Source organism: Patiria miniata, unplaced genomic scaffold (assembly GCF_015706575.1).
Source record: "Patiria miniata isolate m_02_andy unplaced genomic scaffold, ASM1570657v1 HiC_scaffold_1, whole genome shotgun sequence".
Classification (NCBI taxonomy): Eukaryota; Metazoa; Echinodermata; class Asteroidea; order Valvatida; family Asterinidae; genus Patiria; species Patiria miniata.
Window position 1 is genome coordinate 34,409,499 of NW_024037047.1, and position 20,610 is coordinate 34,430,108.

The 20,610-nt window shown below is 41.1% G+C and overlaps 1 protein-coding gene across 1 annotated transcript in view; it reads right to left on the bottom strand.

The window, feature by feature from the left end:
- The window catches only part of LOC119729086, a 195,881-nt gene that overhangs the window by 114,825 nt on the left and 60,446 nt on the right, over window positions 1-20,610 (bottom strand). The window contains 15 exon segments of the mRNA XM_038201595.1: window positions 1,414-1,468; window positions 1,867-2,113; window positions 3,185-3,437; window positions 4,637-4,694; window positions 6,336-6,582; window positions 7,649-7,904; window positions 8,157-8,211; window positions 10,571-10,817; window positions 12,248-12,509; window positions 13,751-13,811; window positions 14,521-14,612; window positions 15,398-15,604; window positions 16,749-16,961; window positions 17,906-18,055; window positions 19,413-19,613. Coding sequence (XP_038057523.1) covers window positions 1,414-1,468; window positions 1,867-2,113; window positions 3,185-3,437; window positions 4,637-4,694; window positions 6,336-6,582; window positions 7,649-7,904; window positions 8,157-8,211; window positions 10,571-10,817; window positions 12,248-12,509; window positions 13,751-13,811; window positions 14,521-14,612; window positions 15,398-15,604; window positions 16,749-16,961; window positions 17,906-18,055; window positions 19,413-19,613 — 2,604 coding nt within the window.

Here is a 20,610-nt window from a genome sequence, read left to right on the forward strand (position 1 = left end):
GTTTGATAACGATCTTTTTATAGAGATGTGCCGGTTATAAAAAAGAAAGAAATAAGCCTCTGTACTAGTGATGGAGACTCTCGTATGTCGACTCTTGTACGTCGACCAGCTGAAGAAGGACGCAGTGCAACAAGATACTGCTGAGCTGAGGATGCTGAAGCTGGACGGGGATGCGTAGAAGGTGACCATTAGAGGCTCCCGAGAAGGCGTCGGCTGAAGACGACCTCTCGTATCAACGCATCAACTAGAGATGACGTCACACTTTGTTTTACACGTGTGCCTTTCTATAAGAGCCTTGTGGGGATTACAGTTTCATAGCCCCATAAAAAAGCAGACAAGTAAACAAAATGTGACGTCACCAGAACAGAGGCTTATTGTAAAAGTGTTTTCTTGACGTTTCAGACGGTATAGTCTGTCTTGAATTTAATTAGTTACTTCTCAGACAATGAAAAGTTTTTCAATGACATTTTGAATGAAAACCAGTCTACATGGAAAACCGGTTTACACCGTAAAGCCATAAAGCCCTTTAGACACCTTTAGTTTTGATAAGACCATCTTTTACAGGTACCCTGGTTCCCATATTTTTCTTCAATAGGGTACCCGGTGTCACGGTCTCACTTCTCCGGCGTGCTAGCTTCTTCAAGTTGGAAATTACGCTTCAACACGCATGCACAAAATTGCACAGTAGTGTTCACTTTCGCCAACTTAATGTGTTTGCTGAGTTCCTTGGGGTTGTACTGGTGCACGTAAGAAGTTAGGACGTTTGCATGTATACGTCACAGGGTACCATCGAATCCACACCTAAGCATGGTGGGGCGCGCAGTTAACTCCCAACATCCGCCTAATAACCAAAAAGACTTGAAGGATGCACATTTATTTTAAACCATGGTTGAACGTGGTTGCAAATTGGACATGCATGTGATGGACTACGACCGAGCAAGGAACACGCTTCTTAATTTTTCCTCAACACACACGCAATGACGATGGGAACACATCTTCAGAATGCTTGCAATATGACTTGACCCACAGGAAGTGTTACATAACGCATTCTTGGGTGTCCCTCACTGTATGGCCAGGACCGGTAGACTTTACAACAACACAGCCCGAGGAAAAGTTAGCACAGCGGACACATGAGCATGAATAGTGCTCATGTAACGTGCACTGTAATGTGCTCATTAATCCGCCAAATCCACCCTGAGAAGCTGGCACGCCGGAGAAGTGAGACCGTGATACCGGTTCCCATACTACCTGCAAATGCACACCATTAGAAGTCAGCAGTTCAATCTGAGCTCAACAATGTGAGCTCAACCAGTACCAGGTCATGATTACAGTAATATTAAGTTCACCACTGACTGGGCCAAGTTTCAAAATTTGCTTGCTAAGTAGAAACTGATCAATTAAAAACCGACTTACGGGTGCCTGTCGTCATCTCTGAAGGCAACTGGCATGGTGTTCCAATGATCATATCCTGCAAAAATGACAGATCAATAAGAACTAAATGAACTCTACACAGTGAGGAAAAATAATTCAGAAAGATTGGTTAAGGTATAAGAAAAAAAATATGAATATTATTATGTAAGAAATACATGTATGCAATGTTAGTACTGAGATGCCACAAATATGTTTTGTATTTATTTGCATGGATCATGCAGACACACAGACATATGAGGTTTTGGCAAGAAACATCATACAAATACTGTTGAAATAACTCTTGCGAATCAGTCTTTGTGGCGTTTGGCTGTATATCAGAAGTTGGCTGGAAAATTTTGCCTTTTGTAAATCAAAAATTTTCAGGCAAAAATAATCCCGGCACAAAGTGGTTAAGACACTAAATCCCCCTTGAGTGCTCCAGTGTGTCAATCTCACCTGTAGGTTGAGTTTTGTCAGTACCAGCTGGATAGCTGCCTGTCCCACATTGTCTCCCAGCTCCTTCAGGAAACCTTTGACTGAGCCATCCCCAGGCAACGCCAGGGAGAAGTTGGCATTACACAGAGGTATTGGGATTCTCTGGTCAGCCATGATGGGGAAGTCTGTAGTGATGCCATCAATGAGGAGAGAGAAGGCCAGATCCACTTCATACTCCTTGGTGGCATCAAGTTTGTCAATGGAAAACCTGGACAAAATGAATCCAATTTGGTACTTGTTTGTTAGAAGTCACTGCTAAAATTGACTGAAAATACAAATTAGTCAAGATTTTGTCCTCAGTATAAGTCTATGGCGGCCACAACAAATCATCACATCAGGCTCTTCTAAAAAATAAAAAGGCAATTGTAAATCAGTCTCGGGAAACAAAACCACAATACCAACAAAATTGGGCATGGGAATTTTGAATCAAGAAACCTGAATTTACATCAAATTCTCAATTTCTTGAACAGAAAGAACACTGTTTGAGGTCACACAAACCAAAAACTTAAGCCCTCAACAATATTTTTTTTGCAATGCCATATGGAGGATGTTCTGAAGCTAAGTGTAAGTGACAGTATTAACTAGCCCAGGTTGGACGACGTCTTCACTGCATTACTTCACTGCATTACGACTGACGTCCAAGGTATTAATTCTACTACGGTAGTGAAAAAAATAACAATTTTTTTTCATATTATTCCTGACGGAGGAAGCTGAAATTTTGTTGACTTATTCCTTGTGTCCAGAATTATGCGTACGCTGGGTTTAGAAATGGTTAATATGTCCATGGGCAACTGTTTACCAAAAAAAAACACAGATCAACGCTTTCTTAGAAAACATTCTCAGTACTAACTCCCTGTGTGAAGACTGAAGACTTACACGCGCCGGCCCGTGTGCAACACAGTTACTAAGCTGTATTGGGGGTTGCATGCAGGTGCGTACGTAAGTCTTCACAAGACATGTTCGTAATGAGGATGTTTTCGACGAAAGCGTGAATCTGCGATTAAGTTTTGGTAAACACGTCGTCCACGGACATATTTACCTTTTCTAAGCCCAGCATGTGCATAATTCTGGACACAAGGAATATCTAAACAAAATTTCAGCTTCCTCCATAAGATAAAAATATGACAAAAATGTGTTATGTTCTGGTGTACTATGTAGTCTTTTGATTTCTTTTCGCAGGTTTATAGGTGTAGATGTAACAGTTATGAAGCATTTACAGAGCACAGAGCAAAACACTTCTTGCACTAGCTTGAAATATACTTTTTTTATATAAAATCACCTGACGTTCAGTGCATCTCCAATCATGAAACTTTCCATCATTCCCCACTCATAAGAAAACAGCGAGACATTGAAGAACCACAGCTCTAGCCCAACAGACAGCGTATAGTCACAGGGGTCGATGATCAACCAGGCCTTGGAGCTGATCTGGGTCACCTTCAAGTCTAGATTCAGACAGCAGTGGAGACTTGTGCAACGGCTGCTGATGTGACAGGACAAGTTGGGAAGGCTGTCAGGAATCTGCACAGGGCAACCTGAAACAGGAATTCAAAATGTAGGAGTTAAAGCTGGAGTCCATCATTTGCAGCTATCCAAAGAGTAACTAGCGTAATTCTTGTTGAAAAACATACTTGGTTGAGAGATAATAAGGGGACTAAACTCCTTGTGAAATTATTCTTTCTGGAAAGCTGTCATTTTGAAGAAATCAACAACAGCAGGCCTTCCCAATGGTGCTTCTTAAGACGCACCGTAGGAAGTTTAAATTAGTAGTTTGTTTTGTTTTGCGGCGAAGCACGCGCAAGCATTGGCACGACGCACACGCGCGCGCCGTTGCTATAATTCGTCGGATCAGTGCGCGACATCGCGTAGCTGCAATCGGCTCATTGAGAACGTGTCTCGGACGCTGACTTCAGGCCCAATTCAAAACATGATTCAGCAACTCCTAGAATGCTGTTTTTCTCGGAATATACAGCTGAAGCTGAGCTGAAACTTCATGAGTTTAGTTGTTCAATACCCTTCTTTAGATTTTGAGCACGTTTGTTGCTTCAAACGAACAAAATGCACAAATTAAAAATGATGGACTATACCTTTAATCAAGAGTACTCATGCAAATGTGATAGTTTTCAATGGAAGGTTTCAACCAGGAAAACTGTAAATTGCACTACGTGAAAACTTCCAAAACAGGATTCAAAAGTCATCATCAGTCAATCACAATTCAATCGGTCTCAGATTTGAGAAGTGATAAGCTACTCAAGTGAGCTGTAGGAAAGCTTAGCCACTCATTTGCCTTTGAGATTCACTTGTCTACAAGTCTGTGATATTCCCAGTGTGCCATTTACTTACATTTGTTAACTTCTTCAGTAATACTTGCAATGGCAAGTCCAGTACTGAATTCAGGCTGTGTTTAAAATTACTATTATTTCCAATGGCTGTGGCAAATCATTATTTTGCAACAATGGCAAAAATAGAAGCTGTAGCCATAAAATATCAGTTCAGACATTGAGGAGGTTATGTCATGGGAAAGCTATGGCAAAGATGCCCATTAACAACATTTTGGGGTATCCTTATGTCAGTTTCTTTCAAAATTAACACTAACAGTCCTGAAATCTCCAACTTTAATATGAAGTTCCACACAACCTAGGGGTTTAGGGTTGATACAAGTTAAGTATTAAGCATGACTGTCAGAAAAAATGTTTGAAGTCTTTCTATTGCAGTACAAAATGTCATTACTTACTGTCACTACCAACCGGGAGTGCTGGAGGAAGAGAACAGGTGTCTCTGGACAGGAAGTTCTAGGAATAAGCATGAAGAAAACACCCACTTAAATCCACTCACATCCATGATAACATTGAGATTTCAAAATTTTTTTGACAACGTAACTGGCCAACTACATTTCTCTTTTTCCAATACAGTTGAATTTGGAGCACAACTTGTTTGTCTAAAGTATTCACTTTTGCAGTTGGGTCATTCCACCCGGTTGGGGAACAAAGTGTGACATATGACCATATTAAGAAAAGCATGAATGCCTCTCTAGCAGTTGCTCTACATAATATTTGTTGTTGGGTGTTTCACTACTGTAGAAAGTTTGAAATCATTTCAATGTATTTTGCCAAAAATATGAGCAAAAAATATCATTTTGCAAGTAACATTGACACCGTGTCAGTGTTACCTCCAAATATGACATTTGTACCTGTTTTTTTAATTTCTGCGAAACATTACCCAAATTTACTTTAAGAAAAGCTTTTGTTATGGTCGTCAGACATCAAATGGAACAGAAATGATAGCTTGGTTGTGCGGACGTAACATTTACACGATGTAAAACCCAAATGTCACACTTCCATTGAGTGATTTTTACACCGTTACATCCACACTTGGGGTATTGTTTCTGCTATATTTGAACCCTGACTATACCAAAACAAAAGCTTTTCTTGGTGCTTAGGTGTCCAGTTGTAAATATGCAATGTCAGTTTAGGTAATATTTGACATACGTGTAAAATATATTATTGGATGTTACTTTGACACGGTGTCAATGTTACGTCCGAATTAATACATTTTTGGTCATATTTTTGTCAAAGTACTTTCAAATGATTTCAAACTTTCTCAAATATTGAAACACCCTAAGACAAATATTTTGTTAAGCAATTGTTTAGAATGCATTGATACTTTTAATAATATAACCAAATATATGGATGTAACATGCACTGCTTCCCAACCCAGTGGAATGACCCAGTTAGAAAAGAGAGAAAATAAGAAGAAAAACTGACACAAATGTGTGAATGTGTTTAGTATTGACTCTGTGCACAAGTATCCCTCAACAATACAAAGAGACAGTTGGGAGGGACAACTGGGAGGGACTCTTGAACATATTTATGATGCTGATGCTCACATGAAGACACTATCAGTATAAATGATGAAGCGCCATGTACGCAAGGAGTTGATAAACCCTGCGCAGCGTTTACAAAAAAACTTTGCAACAACTCGTCAACTGCTGCCCTTTGGGCAGCAGGTACTTTCCCGCACTACGCAAGACCCTATTCATAGCAATACAACAAAAAGCCACGTGCCAGACAGTGTCCAGACAGTTGCCAGACAGTGCGCTGGAAAGATAATTGACTGGTGGCTGTGGTATGCAGTTATGAAGGGAGATGACTGTGTCAAGTTACAGGGCTTTGTTGATGTTTCAATGAGACTTGGCAGGAGGCCTGGTCGAAAGTTTGTTGACACGGCCTGGGTGTACCCCTGGCTGCTGCAAAGTTCATTGAACCAGCTGATTTGGCAAGGGTTGAATGAGGATTAGATAAGAGGTGAACGTTATTGGCCCTAAAAAAAAAAATTATTCAAAAAATTCGGTTACCTGGGGCCCAAAGGGCAGCAGGTCACTCTGCGCAAGGTAAATCAATAACAGACCCATAAATGTAAGTCAACAATCTCACCTTCAGACCCAATTTGTCCAGTACCAGGTCTACAGCTGCATCAGTGACGTGGCCCGCCAAGCTATCCAGGTAGCCAGAGATGGTACCATCCCCAGGCAGGGTGAAGGTGGCATTGGGATTGCAGATTGGTATGGGTACATGAGCTGCCTGCAGCAGGTGGATGGGTCGACAGGTGCCGTCTATGCACAGGGTTACTGACAGGTCAATCAGGAACTCCTTCTGCTCACTGAGCCTGTCAACATTATATCTGCGCCAAAAATATACATTTTCAAAAGAATTAGGGAAATTATGGATTTTCACAATTAAAAAGGCCTTTCTTGATTTCTTCCATGCATGCAAGGGCATTTACCCTAACCCCATAAGGGTTCCTCAATAGTGACCTTGACCTTTGACATGTCGGCCCCAAAATCAGCAGGCTTCTTAAGACTATCAAGAACAACCTACAAACCAAATCTCAAGTTCCTAAGTAAACTATTTCTCAAAGAATTTCTCAGGAATTTGGGACCCTATTGTCCTCTATTGTTCAACGTCCCCTATTGAATGCAGAAACAAACTCGCACACATATACAGGGGGATAAAAATAAATAAAATGAGGCAACTTTGTACCAGACAATTCGGGCGATTCACAATGCAGTGCGCCACCAAGAGTTTGCCATGGAGAGTCAACTTTTCAAGTTTACGGTCGACAAAATATGGCCCATTTGAATGAGTGTCAGTAGACAACTTGAGCTATTATGTTATAGATAGGGCATAGCGTTTTGCCGCCTTACAAAAAACACCATATTGATACAAAGAAAATAAAAGGGCAAACATGTACTCGAATCATACGCTTACGAAACTACTGACCGGAAAAAACGAACAATTTCAAATGTCCCACGCTGCGAATTTGTCGACTATCTCCCACAATGCACTGGGAAAAATTAACTCTCCGTGCAATCTATTGGTGACGCTCTGCATTGTGAATCGCCCGAATTACCGATGTAGCCCCCTTCCCCTGCAGTGCCAATACATATATGCTGCTGTGAAGTACTTATGATGAATTTCCCCGTAAATCAAGTTAATATTGATACAATGTTATATCAAAACCCATTGATAACATTTCTTCCAGCGACATTATATATACCAGTGCTGTAGTCGAGACCACTCACAAGATCGACCAGCCACAAGTAATGGGTACGAACAATTACAAAGGAATGCCTTTATTGCAGTTCATTTGAACAGCTTGTGACTTGAATTGAGACTGGAGGTGTTGTGTTGGTCATGTAATGGTTTTGTGGGAATCGACTACAACACTGACAAATACGTGTACTTACTCTATGCGCACAGAGTCACTGATATCCAGCACTTTACCCACTCCCCAGTCATATTCAAAGAGCGTCAGATTCTTAGACCAGGACCCCAGCCCGACAGACAGCTGGACTTCACAGGGGTCTAGGAGGGCGTAAGCGGTGGTGGACAGCTGAGTGAAGACCAGGTCAAGGGAGGCACAGCATGTCAGGCCCAGGCAGCGGTCATCCACTATACACGTCAACAGGCTGGATGGAGGTGGCAGCCTTAACAGCGGACATTCTGAGGAAAAATAAATAATGTAAAAGTGACAAATTACAGAACATCTGTGATCTGTGATGATCTGCGATGATGCATTGGCCATAAAAGTGATTACTGTGCATCATTTTGGACAGTTGCAAGTACTCATTGAAAGAAATCAAACAATTTAATTTTCCCAAGCTGGCACTATAACATAATTAATTTCACATATAACCAATAAAACAGGAGTGATTATTATTTTACAAGATACAACGTAATGGACAGGCCACTTACTGTTTTCACTTGGTGCAAGTATCTCCATGTCACATTGCTGGTTGCTAACATATCTCTGCAAAATTAAAAAACATTGGGTTTCTGAACATGACATAACAGTCAATAGACATTAGTCGATACCTGCAACAAACATTTGGATAATTTCCTTTCAATTTCACAAAAAATAATCTGTCAGGATGCTGTGTTTAAGAATGACACAAGCTTGTAGAACTCACAAAATCCAGCACTTAAAGAATGGAAGAGATGAAAGTAACAAGTTCATGTAGTATGTATTGCAGGTTGCAGAGTGAGAGCATATCTGCGGACTCGGTGATGAATGACCACAATTACCATGATTACTTGCAGGAATTAGTGCTGGGTAAGGGCACTTGCTTCCATTTTCGTGGTGCACCCATGCCCACTGAATGGATGGTAACAGGTCATCTCGTACCTTGGGCAACTCGTACCTTGGACAACTCGTACCTTCAACTCGACGTCATTATACCGAGTCGTACCTTGGACAACTCGTACATTCGGTAAGTCGTACCTTCAGTTAAGACGACTCGTACCATCACGCGCAAGTCAAGTCGTACCGTCAGTCAGGATAATGATCCGAGGCTGAATAAAGTGGACCGTAACTCATTGAAAGTGGACTGCTTATTAAAATAAAGGTGAATCTCTTTTTGGTATGGGCTCACTTTCCCCCCAAAAGAGGAATTTATTTAGCGCGAAGCTGGCCGCGGCAGGTTACACGTACTGTGTGCGCGGCATGCACAGGCCCACTTGGTACGTTTGTGGTCAACCTACGGTAGCCATCCGTGCAAAGTGACACGGTTCTTGCGCCGCGCTGACCGGTTAATATGGACGTCTGTGCACGGTGACATTTTTTATGCAGTCTGCCGTTACATTTAGAGACTTAAGCTACGTGCAAATATTATGGAACTGATGTTTTTATCCACGATTCACGTCTTACCATATTTTTTGCAATGAATGACCCATCATTGAGATGATATGAAGAAAAAAGTGGCGTCAGGTTGCAATATTTTTCCTATTATTGATCCCTATAATCGCCTGAACTACTTTTCTCTTCATATATATTATCACCGCAAAAATGATAAGACGTGAATCTTGGACTGGAATGATAAGACGTGAATATTTCCAATTTTGTTAGGAAATACTAATTTTCATCCCAAACTATGTGTTTACCGCAATTTTTTTTTTTACAGATGAACCTGCGGTTTTCTGATGAACCACTGCGCTGCTCGAAAGATAATTGCTGCTATATTGTCCACCATTATTAATTGATATCATTTTAACAAGTCGGACCGTCCGTGCACGGTGACATTGTTGCAGTTTGCCGTTTTCAACGGTATTTAGAGACTTAGGCCTACTTAAAAAATTGCAAATAAACGTATTACGGAATCGATATATTTTCATCCCAAAACTATGTGTTTACCGCTAATTTTTTTTTTCTTCAGATGTTCTTGCGGGTTTCTGATGAACCATTGCGCTGCTCAAGAGACGATTGCTTGTCTGCGCGCCGCGCAGTCCTTCCGAGTCACCAGCACGGTACCGCGCACGACCGACCGCTGCTCGCACCCTCGGAGGCCGGCGCGGCAGTCAATTTCATTGCCCTGCGGCAGGCCCAACGCGGAAAATCACACTGCCTGGCAAAGCCATTAGATCTTGAATGTGGTTCTGTGGGATAAAAATTAACTTTGACTTGAAAAGAATCGTATCGTTTCGGAGTCAAGGAACCACACACTGTGCATACTAAGTCACGTACTCTACTTTTTGTTCTGATGGTACGAGTCGTCTTAATTGAAGGTACGAGTTGTCCAAGGTACGAGTTGTCCAAGGTACGAGTTGTCCAAGGTACGAGTTGCCCAAGGTACGAGTTGACTCGAAAGCGAATGGATTACTAAATCTATAGCCTCCGGCACCTAAAGTACAACCTAAACTGTGACAAATAGAGAGTTAGACAGACTCTTTGCTGTCATACTACACCAGGCACTCACTAAAGATGCAATGAGTTTGAGACATTAAGATTAAATATTTTTTGTATGTCACATGCAGATGAATGTGTGCACGTACAGGCTGTTTCCAAGGTGTATTTCCAAGGTGTGTTTGTGTGCTTATTGCAAGTTGAAGTATTTTATGTAAGGGATATTTGGTCCATATTTCAGCCCAGAAAAGTAATTTTGGTTAAAATTGGAGCATTTTGAAACTAGAATATCACACTCTAAAATTTCAGTTCACGAGAGCAAAGAGATGTCTCCATAAGGATACAAATTTCCGTAAGTGTGTACACACAGGGTTCTCAAGAGTGGTCAAGAAGTGCCATCGACTCTTCATGTACCGAGTCTAGACTTCTACCAAAGGCATTTCCTTTTCTCCTTTTTTAGAATACAAGTTTGTAATTTTCCTTAACTCACCTGGATTCCAAGTTTTCGGAGACCAGCCTGGATGGCCAACTCCCCTACGTTCCCTGAGAGATTCCGGGCAAGACCTGCAAAGCTGCCATCGCCAGGCAGCTCAAAGGAAGCATTGAGATTACAGAATGGGATAGGGACCAGGGAATCCTGAAGGACTGGTGTGGTTGTACACTCAGCGTCGATGCAGATGGAGATGTCCAAGTTGATCTGGAAGGATTCCTCTGTATCTAACTTGTCAATGGTCAGACTGTGAAGAATAAACAAGAAAAACCAACTGAAATTATTCTATTCACTTTCTGAGTCTTACAGACCATAATGAACCAATCCTTACATAAAAGGTAAACTTCAAATCGAAGAATTACATTTTTAAACACATTTATCCACAATTCAAATTTGTGTATCTAGTAAATATATCAATTTCACAGATGCATGTATATTGTTTTAATCTGGCATAATGGAAATAGTAACACCTCACCCACAGATTCTCTATCTCGATTGGCCGAGAGCTAGTCACATGGTATTCGCTATTTTTGCTATCTTGCTGTGCACAGCCAAAAGTAACATACCCGTAGCAACCAAAGCACTATACGCACATCAACCAGTATTGTGTGCAAATGCATATGGGCATGTGCGTTGCGCGTATTGTTCCCAAGCGCGCGCTAGCAATACATAGCTGGGTTCGAACACTTCGTGAAGGGGTAGTTTGGAACAGTGCTAGTAAATTTTCACCTAACTTCATATTCAATAGCAGTACATTTTATATTAATCAGTTCTTGCTTAAAATAAAAAAATCAAGCAGAATCTGTGGGAGAGGTGTTATAAAACAAATATTGACTGCTTTATCTCGTGTGTAGTGAAACTAGCCTCCCTCGGTGATCCATGGAGCATTCTATTTTCCCTAGGCTTCGCCTCGGGAAAAATAGAATGCTTCATGGATCACCTTGGGAGGCTCGTTTTACACCACTCGAAGCAGTCAATGTTTGTATACTTGATGCAATTAACACTGACCAATAAAACAAACTTGGCTATATGCATGAGGCGTATTACAGTCAGTATTCCCTTTACCAACCTGAAGGAGACAGGTTATTATACCAATACAGCATGGTTTGACAGGGAAGTAGTCGGAGTTACTGGTCCCGAGGTGTAAGTCAGCTTGACTACCTCCCGACACAAAGCTTCGAGGGACAGTAATTCCAACTATTTTCCAGAAATAAACCATTACTACACCTCATAAATATGTTTTAGTAGCCTCCTTGCCTTGTCGATAATGACATTCGAAGATTTTGCATCTACATGATATTCAAGTTCTTCGTCAGTTCATGAAATAGTCTAGTGCCAACACTCTTTAATGTGTCTTTACTGCAGTAGTTACAAGGACTACATCAACAGACTGGTTCCGTTAAGATTACATGTCACAGACTACATGTCTTTGAGGCAGGTTCCAGAGGGAATTTCTGGTGCTACAAGAAAAAAATGCCACACGGCAGCGAGCGGGATACTCACAGGGATGATATCACCTGGGCACGTTTCATTTGTACTTCCCGGATCGACGCGCGGCGGAATCTGCCAATGACGTGCTCCAAATTGATCATGAATATTCATGAGGTGTAGTAAAAATATGTATGAGGTATTATGCATGAGGTATACCATGTACCATCAGTACTGCCTCTAACATACCTTATAGTTACTGCCTTGCCAATGTCGACCTCTTTCTGCTGACCCCACTGATAGGACAAGATTTGCAGATCCAGACTCCAGCTGCCTAGACTGACTGACAGCTGATAGTTACAAGGATCAAAGATGAAGGAGACCTGGGTGCTGATGGGACTGATCCCTGGGATGGGAAGCTGTAGACAGCAATCGAACCCTAGACACTTCTCTGGGAGGGTGCAGATCAGGTTTCTCGGAAGGTGGGAAAGTCTGACATCCCTGGGGCAAACTAGACACATATGTGAAAACAATGCTTTTATTGCAACCTTCTACAGAAAGCAGAGCTTTCTGGTTTACAAAAATTGAGAAATTAACTCAAGCAGCAATTGAACCCAAGCATCCTGAAAGATTCCTACTACTGTATGTTTTAGGTGCATTTGATATATCTATGACAAACTCAGAATATGAAGCCAAAGAAAGGTTCCACATTAAATGTTTGGTTAGGCCAAAAAAAAAAGTCTCCGGTTTCTGGTATGCGCGCACGTCGCCGTAGCCATGCGCGTCGGCAAAATGAAGAAGTTTTTTTTTCAATAAAAGATGATGTCTGAAAACCGCCAAACTCACTGGTTTGACTGGAATCCTGCTGCTGCACAATTTTAACGTGTTTTTAGATTGGGTTATAGTCGAGAATAAGCTTTATGTGGCCTCTCTGGACTCCCATATATTTGCACTAAGTTTAGTCGGGCACCATTTGCAGTCATCAGCCGACATTTGAAGCAAAAAAATCTGGTAAAAAAAAAAAAAAAAAAGCCGCGTCGCCGCACCACTTTTTGGGCAAGCTCCATACCAGAAACCGGAGACTTTTTTTTTGGCCTTAGGTTCTTTAAAGTAATAATGATAAACACGACCACCGTTTTAAAATTCTGTCCATGGATCACAAAATGGTTAAAGTATTCTTTCAGCAAAATGAAAACAAATCACACAGGGATGTGTGTAAATTGTTTTCCTTTTGCAGAAAGAACGCACACCTTTTTTTGTGATCCGTGGACAGAACTTTAAAACGGCAGTTGTGTATACAATTCCGTAACTTGAAAAGTGCATAAGTGATTTGAATGATTTTTGTACTAAAGCAAAGCTGATGAATTGGGCTTTCATATCCTAGATGCTGAAAGTGCTACATGCAGAACTTCACTAAAACAATGGTCCCGACATTTGGGTTTTCTTTTTTTTTTTACTCACCCTGTATAATAAAATATAAATTTTGGGCAAACCTCAGAAAACAAATAAAAAAAGGATCTTCTGGAAGGTCTTATACAAAATAATGCCAGTGAATCTTTCACTGAAGAAGACAGACAAGGTTGCAAGAAATATTTCAGGAAATAAACGCAGAAATATATATGCACGTCATTTTGTCACCAAATTGTGCCTATTACAATATCAGCATCAAAAGTAAAATATTTGAGTAATGCAACAGACAAAGAGAAGTATTACACACATTAAAGTCGGAATACGACAGAATTATGGACTTACTTCTGTGCCAACCATTTTGGGTGACTTGTGGACGGACACATGGCATGCGACTGATGAATTCCTGCATAACAACAGGTGTTGATTCAACAGGTAAATTATTACAATGGCAATTCTGGGGTGACTCAAAGAGGATGAGACTTTTTATCACAAACTTTCAAACAAATAATGAAAGGCACTTAGTCAATTTTCCATTGCAGTTTACTGGATTCAACAAAGCCCCAGTCACACATTTATGGTTTGAAGCTACGGATCTCCACAGTTTGAAATTCGTAATAACCATGGGAGTACCGTATTCATCCTTAGCACATCCATGGTTATCCGTGGTCATCTTCCTTGCATATCCGTGGAGGGGCTATGGAAATTTTAAAGTGTTCATAACTTCCGTGGTGAACCGTCGTAAAAATTAATCCATAGTGCAACTGTGGGTCATCCGTAGGACAACCGTATTTATTTGTAGTGTTATTCGTGGCTATTCGTGCATATTCTTGGAGATTTGTAGCTCATTCGTGGTAGAAATCTCTACGAATTGGCTACGAATGTCCTACGGACATGCCCGGATATGCTAGGGTTCTGCTAAGGTTGTACTACGAATATGTCATAGGAGAACCTTGGTCATCCGGGGCCCAATCGCAGACAACCGTGGTTACTTCCCACTTACGTTAAAAAATGCACTGAGGTTCAGTTTTTCCTTCAAGAAATTACTTCATCACTGTTACGTAATCTAAATCTCAAATTGCTGCTAATAAATAACCTCTTTTTAAAAGACTTACAGATAGCCCTAGGTGTTCCAGAATAGCATCAATTGCTGATTCAGCAGCGTTCTGCCCAAGCATCTGCAAGAAGCCTTTAATAGTCCCATCCCCTACGGAATGAAGCAAACACATGTCAACATTCAACTTTTGGTACCACTTTTGGAGAGACACTTGTACACATTAGCACCATGCATACGCCCTCCACTAATGTGAAAGCAGTACAAGTTTATGCTAAGCATCATCGATATCCGAATTTTTAACAATCAATATATGTGTAATCCAATATCGAGAATATTTGATATATATGGATTATCCCATGTAAAAGTTAAAGACCATAAAGACGCACTTTGATTAAAAAAATAAACATGAAGTTCCAATTCCCATGGCCTTCTCTGGAGCATATTGCGGAAACTTTTTAAAACAAATCTCAGCACTGAGAGTTTGTCCAGAACAGGCGGTTTATTTTTGAGGTTTTACATTGGGGGAGACTGCAATTCCAATGAATGCAGAGCACAAAGCGACGCCGCTTGGCATTTCACGATGTTTCATTTTGGATCACAAGTACATTTTGCCGCCGAGTTATATTTTATAATACAGCAAACGCTAGACACGAAGTAAAAGCATAAACGGGAGATTTATTCTGACGATAATCTGACGCATTTGCGATATTTTCGATATCAATATCAAAATAATATTGAATAATCAAGTAATATTGATACATCTGTATCAACTGTGCTTATTTTGTGCATATTTTAATTAAGAAACTATTCATGTGTACTTCATGCACTGTCTTATAAGTGGTCAACAAGATCCATCTAATGATCCAACATGGTGTCCCATGAGGGGGCCCTTGTACATATAAAGTGTCAAATTAAAAGCAGTTTAAAAGCATTACCTGGAAGTGCGAATGTGAAATTCTCATTGCAGAGTGGTATGGGCACCCGGGTTTTCTTGAGAATATCAATAGAGGGCGTGTTACAGTCTGAGTCTGGGAGGCACAGGGACAGTGCTAGGTCCAATACAAACACCTTGTCCTCAGTCAGCTTATCAATGGTGTAGATAAGAGTCAAGGCTTTGCCAATCTTCAGCTCTTCCTGGGTACCTGGTTAAAAATACGAAACAGTTCATCTTTCCAACCAAAATATTAATTAAGCAGGCCTCAGGTTGACGTGCGATTTGCTTGCGCGGCAACAGAACCATCAGCATCACAAGTCATGGTCAGGTCACAGAACTTACAAAATCATTTGATTATCGTGGAACAAGCAGCATCTCGACACGGAAAACTTGCAATCATGCTCATGTCACCCATGATTCGACGACAATTCACAATAAAATTAGATGATCTGGTTGCGCGCACGACGTCATAACTTCACACAGGGCGACTGCGATTGATTCCCGCCTTTTGGAAACATGTTCCGTCGCGGCGCAGAAGTTGACATATTTCTACTCTACGACTGTTGATTTTCTTTAGCGCTGACTGATATCAATCTTCTTGTAACAGTTACACTCAGATCGTACAAAATTGGTGACTGATATGCTAAGGCACAGCTTGATCCGGAAAAGTCAGTCACTGACTGTTAGGCGTCGTCACAAGGTCGACCTGAGGGCGGCTGTACAGATTCCACTTACAAGTGATTCTAGTTGAAGTTTGTTTTGGATTCTAGTTAAAAAAAATATTTGGGGGTGGGGGGGGGGGCAGTAACACACATGTATATGGAGAGTGGCTTCAGAGTTGTGTTGAGTATTTGTATTTGGAGAGGTCCGTCAATACATTTGGAAAAGTATATTTTTTTCCCAGATTTTTAAACTGTATTCATAACTGTCTTAACCAGTTCACGTCGGATGACGTGTATACATGCAAAGGTTTTGCAGTATTTGGAATGGATGACGGATAAACACGAAACAAGCGAGGCCGGAAATATCTATCAGCAACCCGCTCGCAGCGAGCGAGTCGCTGACATATCAGGGTGTGCTTACTGTGCTACCCGCAGATGACGGCCTGAACCTGTCTGGCATCGAGGTTCGTGAAAAACAATCCCGTGCCTGGATCTGGTCAATTTCAAAATAATACTGGCGCGAAGTGGTTAAGATAGAGTCCAGAGAAAATTTGAGGGAAATGTAAAGCACTCTTCAAACATTTTGCACTAAATTATAGCTTCATAGTGGCCAATAAAGGGGTACTAATCTCAAAAGTACAAACTGGAACTGAATTTACTCACATACTGTAAACGTATACAGGCACTCACCCCAATGGTAGTCAAATATGGTGAATGTCAAGGACCACTTTCCCAATCCCATGGACAGCGTGAACTCACAGGGGTCTAGAATCAGCCACATGTTGACTGATAATACAGTGATTTCTAGATCCAGTTCAGTGCAGCATCGTATGCCAAGGCAGCGGTCTGAGAACGCACAAGTCACTCCACTGGGTAGTGGTGGTAGGCTCACTTCAGTGCATACTGGATAGGGAGGAAAAAAAATAATACAGAGCGAGCAATGAGCTAAAAAGAATTTAAAAACCTGGAATAAAGCAGGCACTGTTGTAAACCTAGATTACTTTGGCACACTCACTGTGCTACATTTAAAACTTTTAACCACAGGATCTTTGCTACAAAGCTTCCTGAATCCTTCAAAATCCTCCACTCTGTAGATAACCAAAAACATATTCTTTACAATTACACTTTTATCGTCGGATGACCTGTATACACGCAAAAGTTTTGCGGTATTTGGAACGGATGACTGATAAACACGCAGGGAGCGAGGCCTGAAATATCTGTCAGTGGCCCACTCGCAGCAAGCGAGGCCGAAAATATGAGTGTGCTGCCCGAGGGTGATGGCTTCAACCCGCCTGGCTTGAGGTCAAGTGAAAAAAAAATTCCCCGCCTCGTTCCGTTCTTGTCAAAATAATCCCGGCGCCAACAGGTTAAGGTAATAAAGTCCAATAAAAAGTCCTGATGGTTGTTGGGCTCTACCTTCCTCAATGCTTTCAACTCTGTTAGCTTTACGGATCTTCCCAGACACCCTGTGGCGCGCCACTTCTCCAAGCCACCACACACATGTGACGTCATGCGCGTGTGTGTCCTGACTATGACAACATTGAACGCCCAGCGCTTGGAGATGGAACAACGCATCATCAACAAGCTTGGAACACTCACGCCAGGCGGTTTGAATGTGGATTTTTCTGCATTCAAACAGTCATAGCTCCGATGAAGGCCCAGCGGGGCCGAAAATTCAGCCAGAATAATTCTTGGTGAGCACTGCTTTAACTTTTGTTTTCATCACTTATACTTTTCTTCAGTGCTACGCAGTTCCGCTTCATTTTGTGCGTGGGTAAGGGTTGGTTTCCTATTTTTATTTTGTTTAGACATCAAAACAAACATTTTTGGTGGAGACAAAACCTCACCTTCTTCATCAGGTCTTATCAGTGCTGTGGTGTCACATGGTCCATCATTAATCTTATCTCTGAGCCCAATGAACTCCAGGAGAATATTGACAGCTTGCTGCCCAGCACTCCGGCCGACTTGATTCACAAACTCCCTCAAGGTGTTTCCTCCTGTGGACAAAAAGTAAGGTTTGTAGGGCATCAGAACCACAGTACTGCATCTGTACTGAGGAAATGACATTTATAAGCTACGATCTCGTGCACAAAGAAATTTAGTACGGGTTTGAATAATTACAGTCGACTCTCGTTAGTTACAAACTCGGTTAATACAAAATTCTGGTTATAACAAACATAAAGCCTTGGTCCCGACTGTGCATTTATGTGCACAATGAATGGGACTGATGTTCCTCTTAATACAAAATTCTGATATAACAAACAATTTGGCTAGGTCCGAACGAGTTTGTTATAACGAGACTCGACTGTATATATCACTGCCGCCGTATGTCTGGAGCATTCAGAATAAAATCATGCTTAGTTTCGTAATTCACTGCCTGATGGAGACATGTGTATAATAGGGAACAAACGATTGTATACGTCTCCACAGGGCAATTTCTGTAGGCGAATACATCTCCACAAGGTTATCACAAAATATATGGATTTTACTCCAAAACTAAGAATTTCCAAGGCGTGTTGATATGTCGCACATTGAAGTAATTTATGTAAGGGATATAAGTCCGAATTTCAGCCCAAGAAATCTGGCTAAAATAGGAGCATTTTGAAACTACATTTTCACATTCTAAAATTTTAGTACACGGAAAAAAGAAATGACTCCACAAGGATACAAATTCCAGCATGTGTGCACGCATACTGGAATTTTTAACCTTGTGGAGACATTCCTTTGTTCTCGTCTATAAAGTTTTCGAGTTTGAAAGTGTCGTTTAAAAATGCTCTTACTTTAACCAGAATTAATTTCCTTGGCTGAAATTCGGACAAAATATCCCTTTTCTAAAACTCTTCCATTTGCGACAGATCATCTTGGAAATTCCTAGTTTTTGAGTAAAATCCATATATCTATTTCGTGAAAACCTTGTGGAGACGTATTCATCTATAGATATTGCCCTGTGGAGACGTATACGATCTTTTGTTCCCTATTGTACACACATCTCCAGAGGGTACGGTGTATCAGATCACACATGCATGTAAACCAGTGTGCACACACAGAACGTGTCTCCCACAGATAGCTCTCATTTTGATTTGCTATAGTATTCATGCATGGAGGGCATATAAAAGTAATGTTCAGGACTATATTTCTTTTTAATACCACTAAGATACTAATAACACCACATTTATATATCACCTTAAGGATTAATAAAACAGACAAGACACTCTTGTCTGGAGTTGCAATTTTCAATGACCCAGCAATATCTACTGATTCAGGAAAGCATCATGAAGCCTTCTATTCATGAGCACTCATGAGGAGTTATTGCTGTCATCATTACAAAGGATCAAATGAAACTCCTATTCCTACCTGGAAGGGAGAATGAGAAGTTGGAATTGCAGAATGGAATGGGAACTCTGTAGTCCTGGATGATGTCCACATTAAAGACGCAATCATCGGCACTCTTGCAGATAGATGCTCCAAAGTCAATCTCAAACACCTTCTCCGCGTCCAGTTTGTTGATGGAGTATTTCAGGGCGATGGGACCTATGGTTTGCTGTTCTGGTTGTCCTGTGTGGTTTAATGGACGTCATTTGTGAAATGCTGACGACTGAAATGTGACCTGACCCCAAACGAGTGGCCTGAGCTACTTTTTGAGTAAAAGGTTTAACCAGTTCTTGCCAGATGACATGTATACCCACAAAGGTTTTGTGATATTCAGAACAGATGACAGATAAACATGCAGGGAGTGAGGCCAGAAATATCTGTCAATGACCCGCATGCAGCGAGCAAGGCCAGAAGTATGATTTCGCTGCCCGAGGTGATGGCTTCAACCTGCCTGGCATGAGGTCGAGTGAAAAGTAATCCTGCACCTTGTTCTGTTCTTGTCAAAATAATCCCAGCGTGAACTGGTTAACATAATCTTACAATTGAATGTCACAGGAACGGCCAAGCTTTCAACCACATAAAGCTGTATGTAAGATACAGAACCGAGAGATCTATGAAAATGCAGAGCAAGCTATTATTGTGTACAACTTTACTAATAACCTTCTCCCCAGCTTCTTCTCTTCATGTTTCACTTCAGTTTGCGATACTCATCAGTGCCACGTTAGATCATGCAATAGGTATGTCCCATTCATTCGCACATCACATTCCCTAAACACCTTACGTTTCTACGGCCTCGTTTGTGGAATGGACTTGGTCAGTCTACAAAACCATAGTTCTCTGTAGGCCAATTTAAAGTCAGTTTCAAGAACCATCTTTTTGACCCATTATTCAGCATAGTATCTTTGTCCTTCTCCGTTCCAAATAGCTATTTCGCTCCTTCTTTCCTCATGTTATTGATTTAGTCTCATTATTTGGTAATGTCTCTGACCCCTGTTGTCTGTATGTTCTTCAGTCCGTCCCTGTCTACTGTTTGTGTTTCATTTGTACTTGTCTATTGGTTTGTCTGTTTTTCTTTAAATTCTTTGAAATCCCCTATAAACTTCGGCTTTTTAAAATCATGCCTCAATCTTAATATAAATACTGATTGTTCTCATGATGCTTTTACTTTGCTTTTGACGGA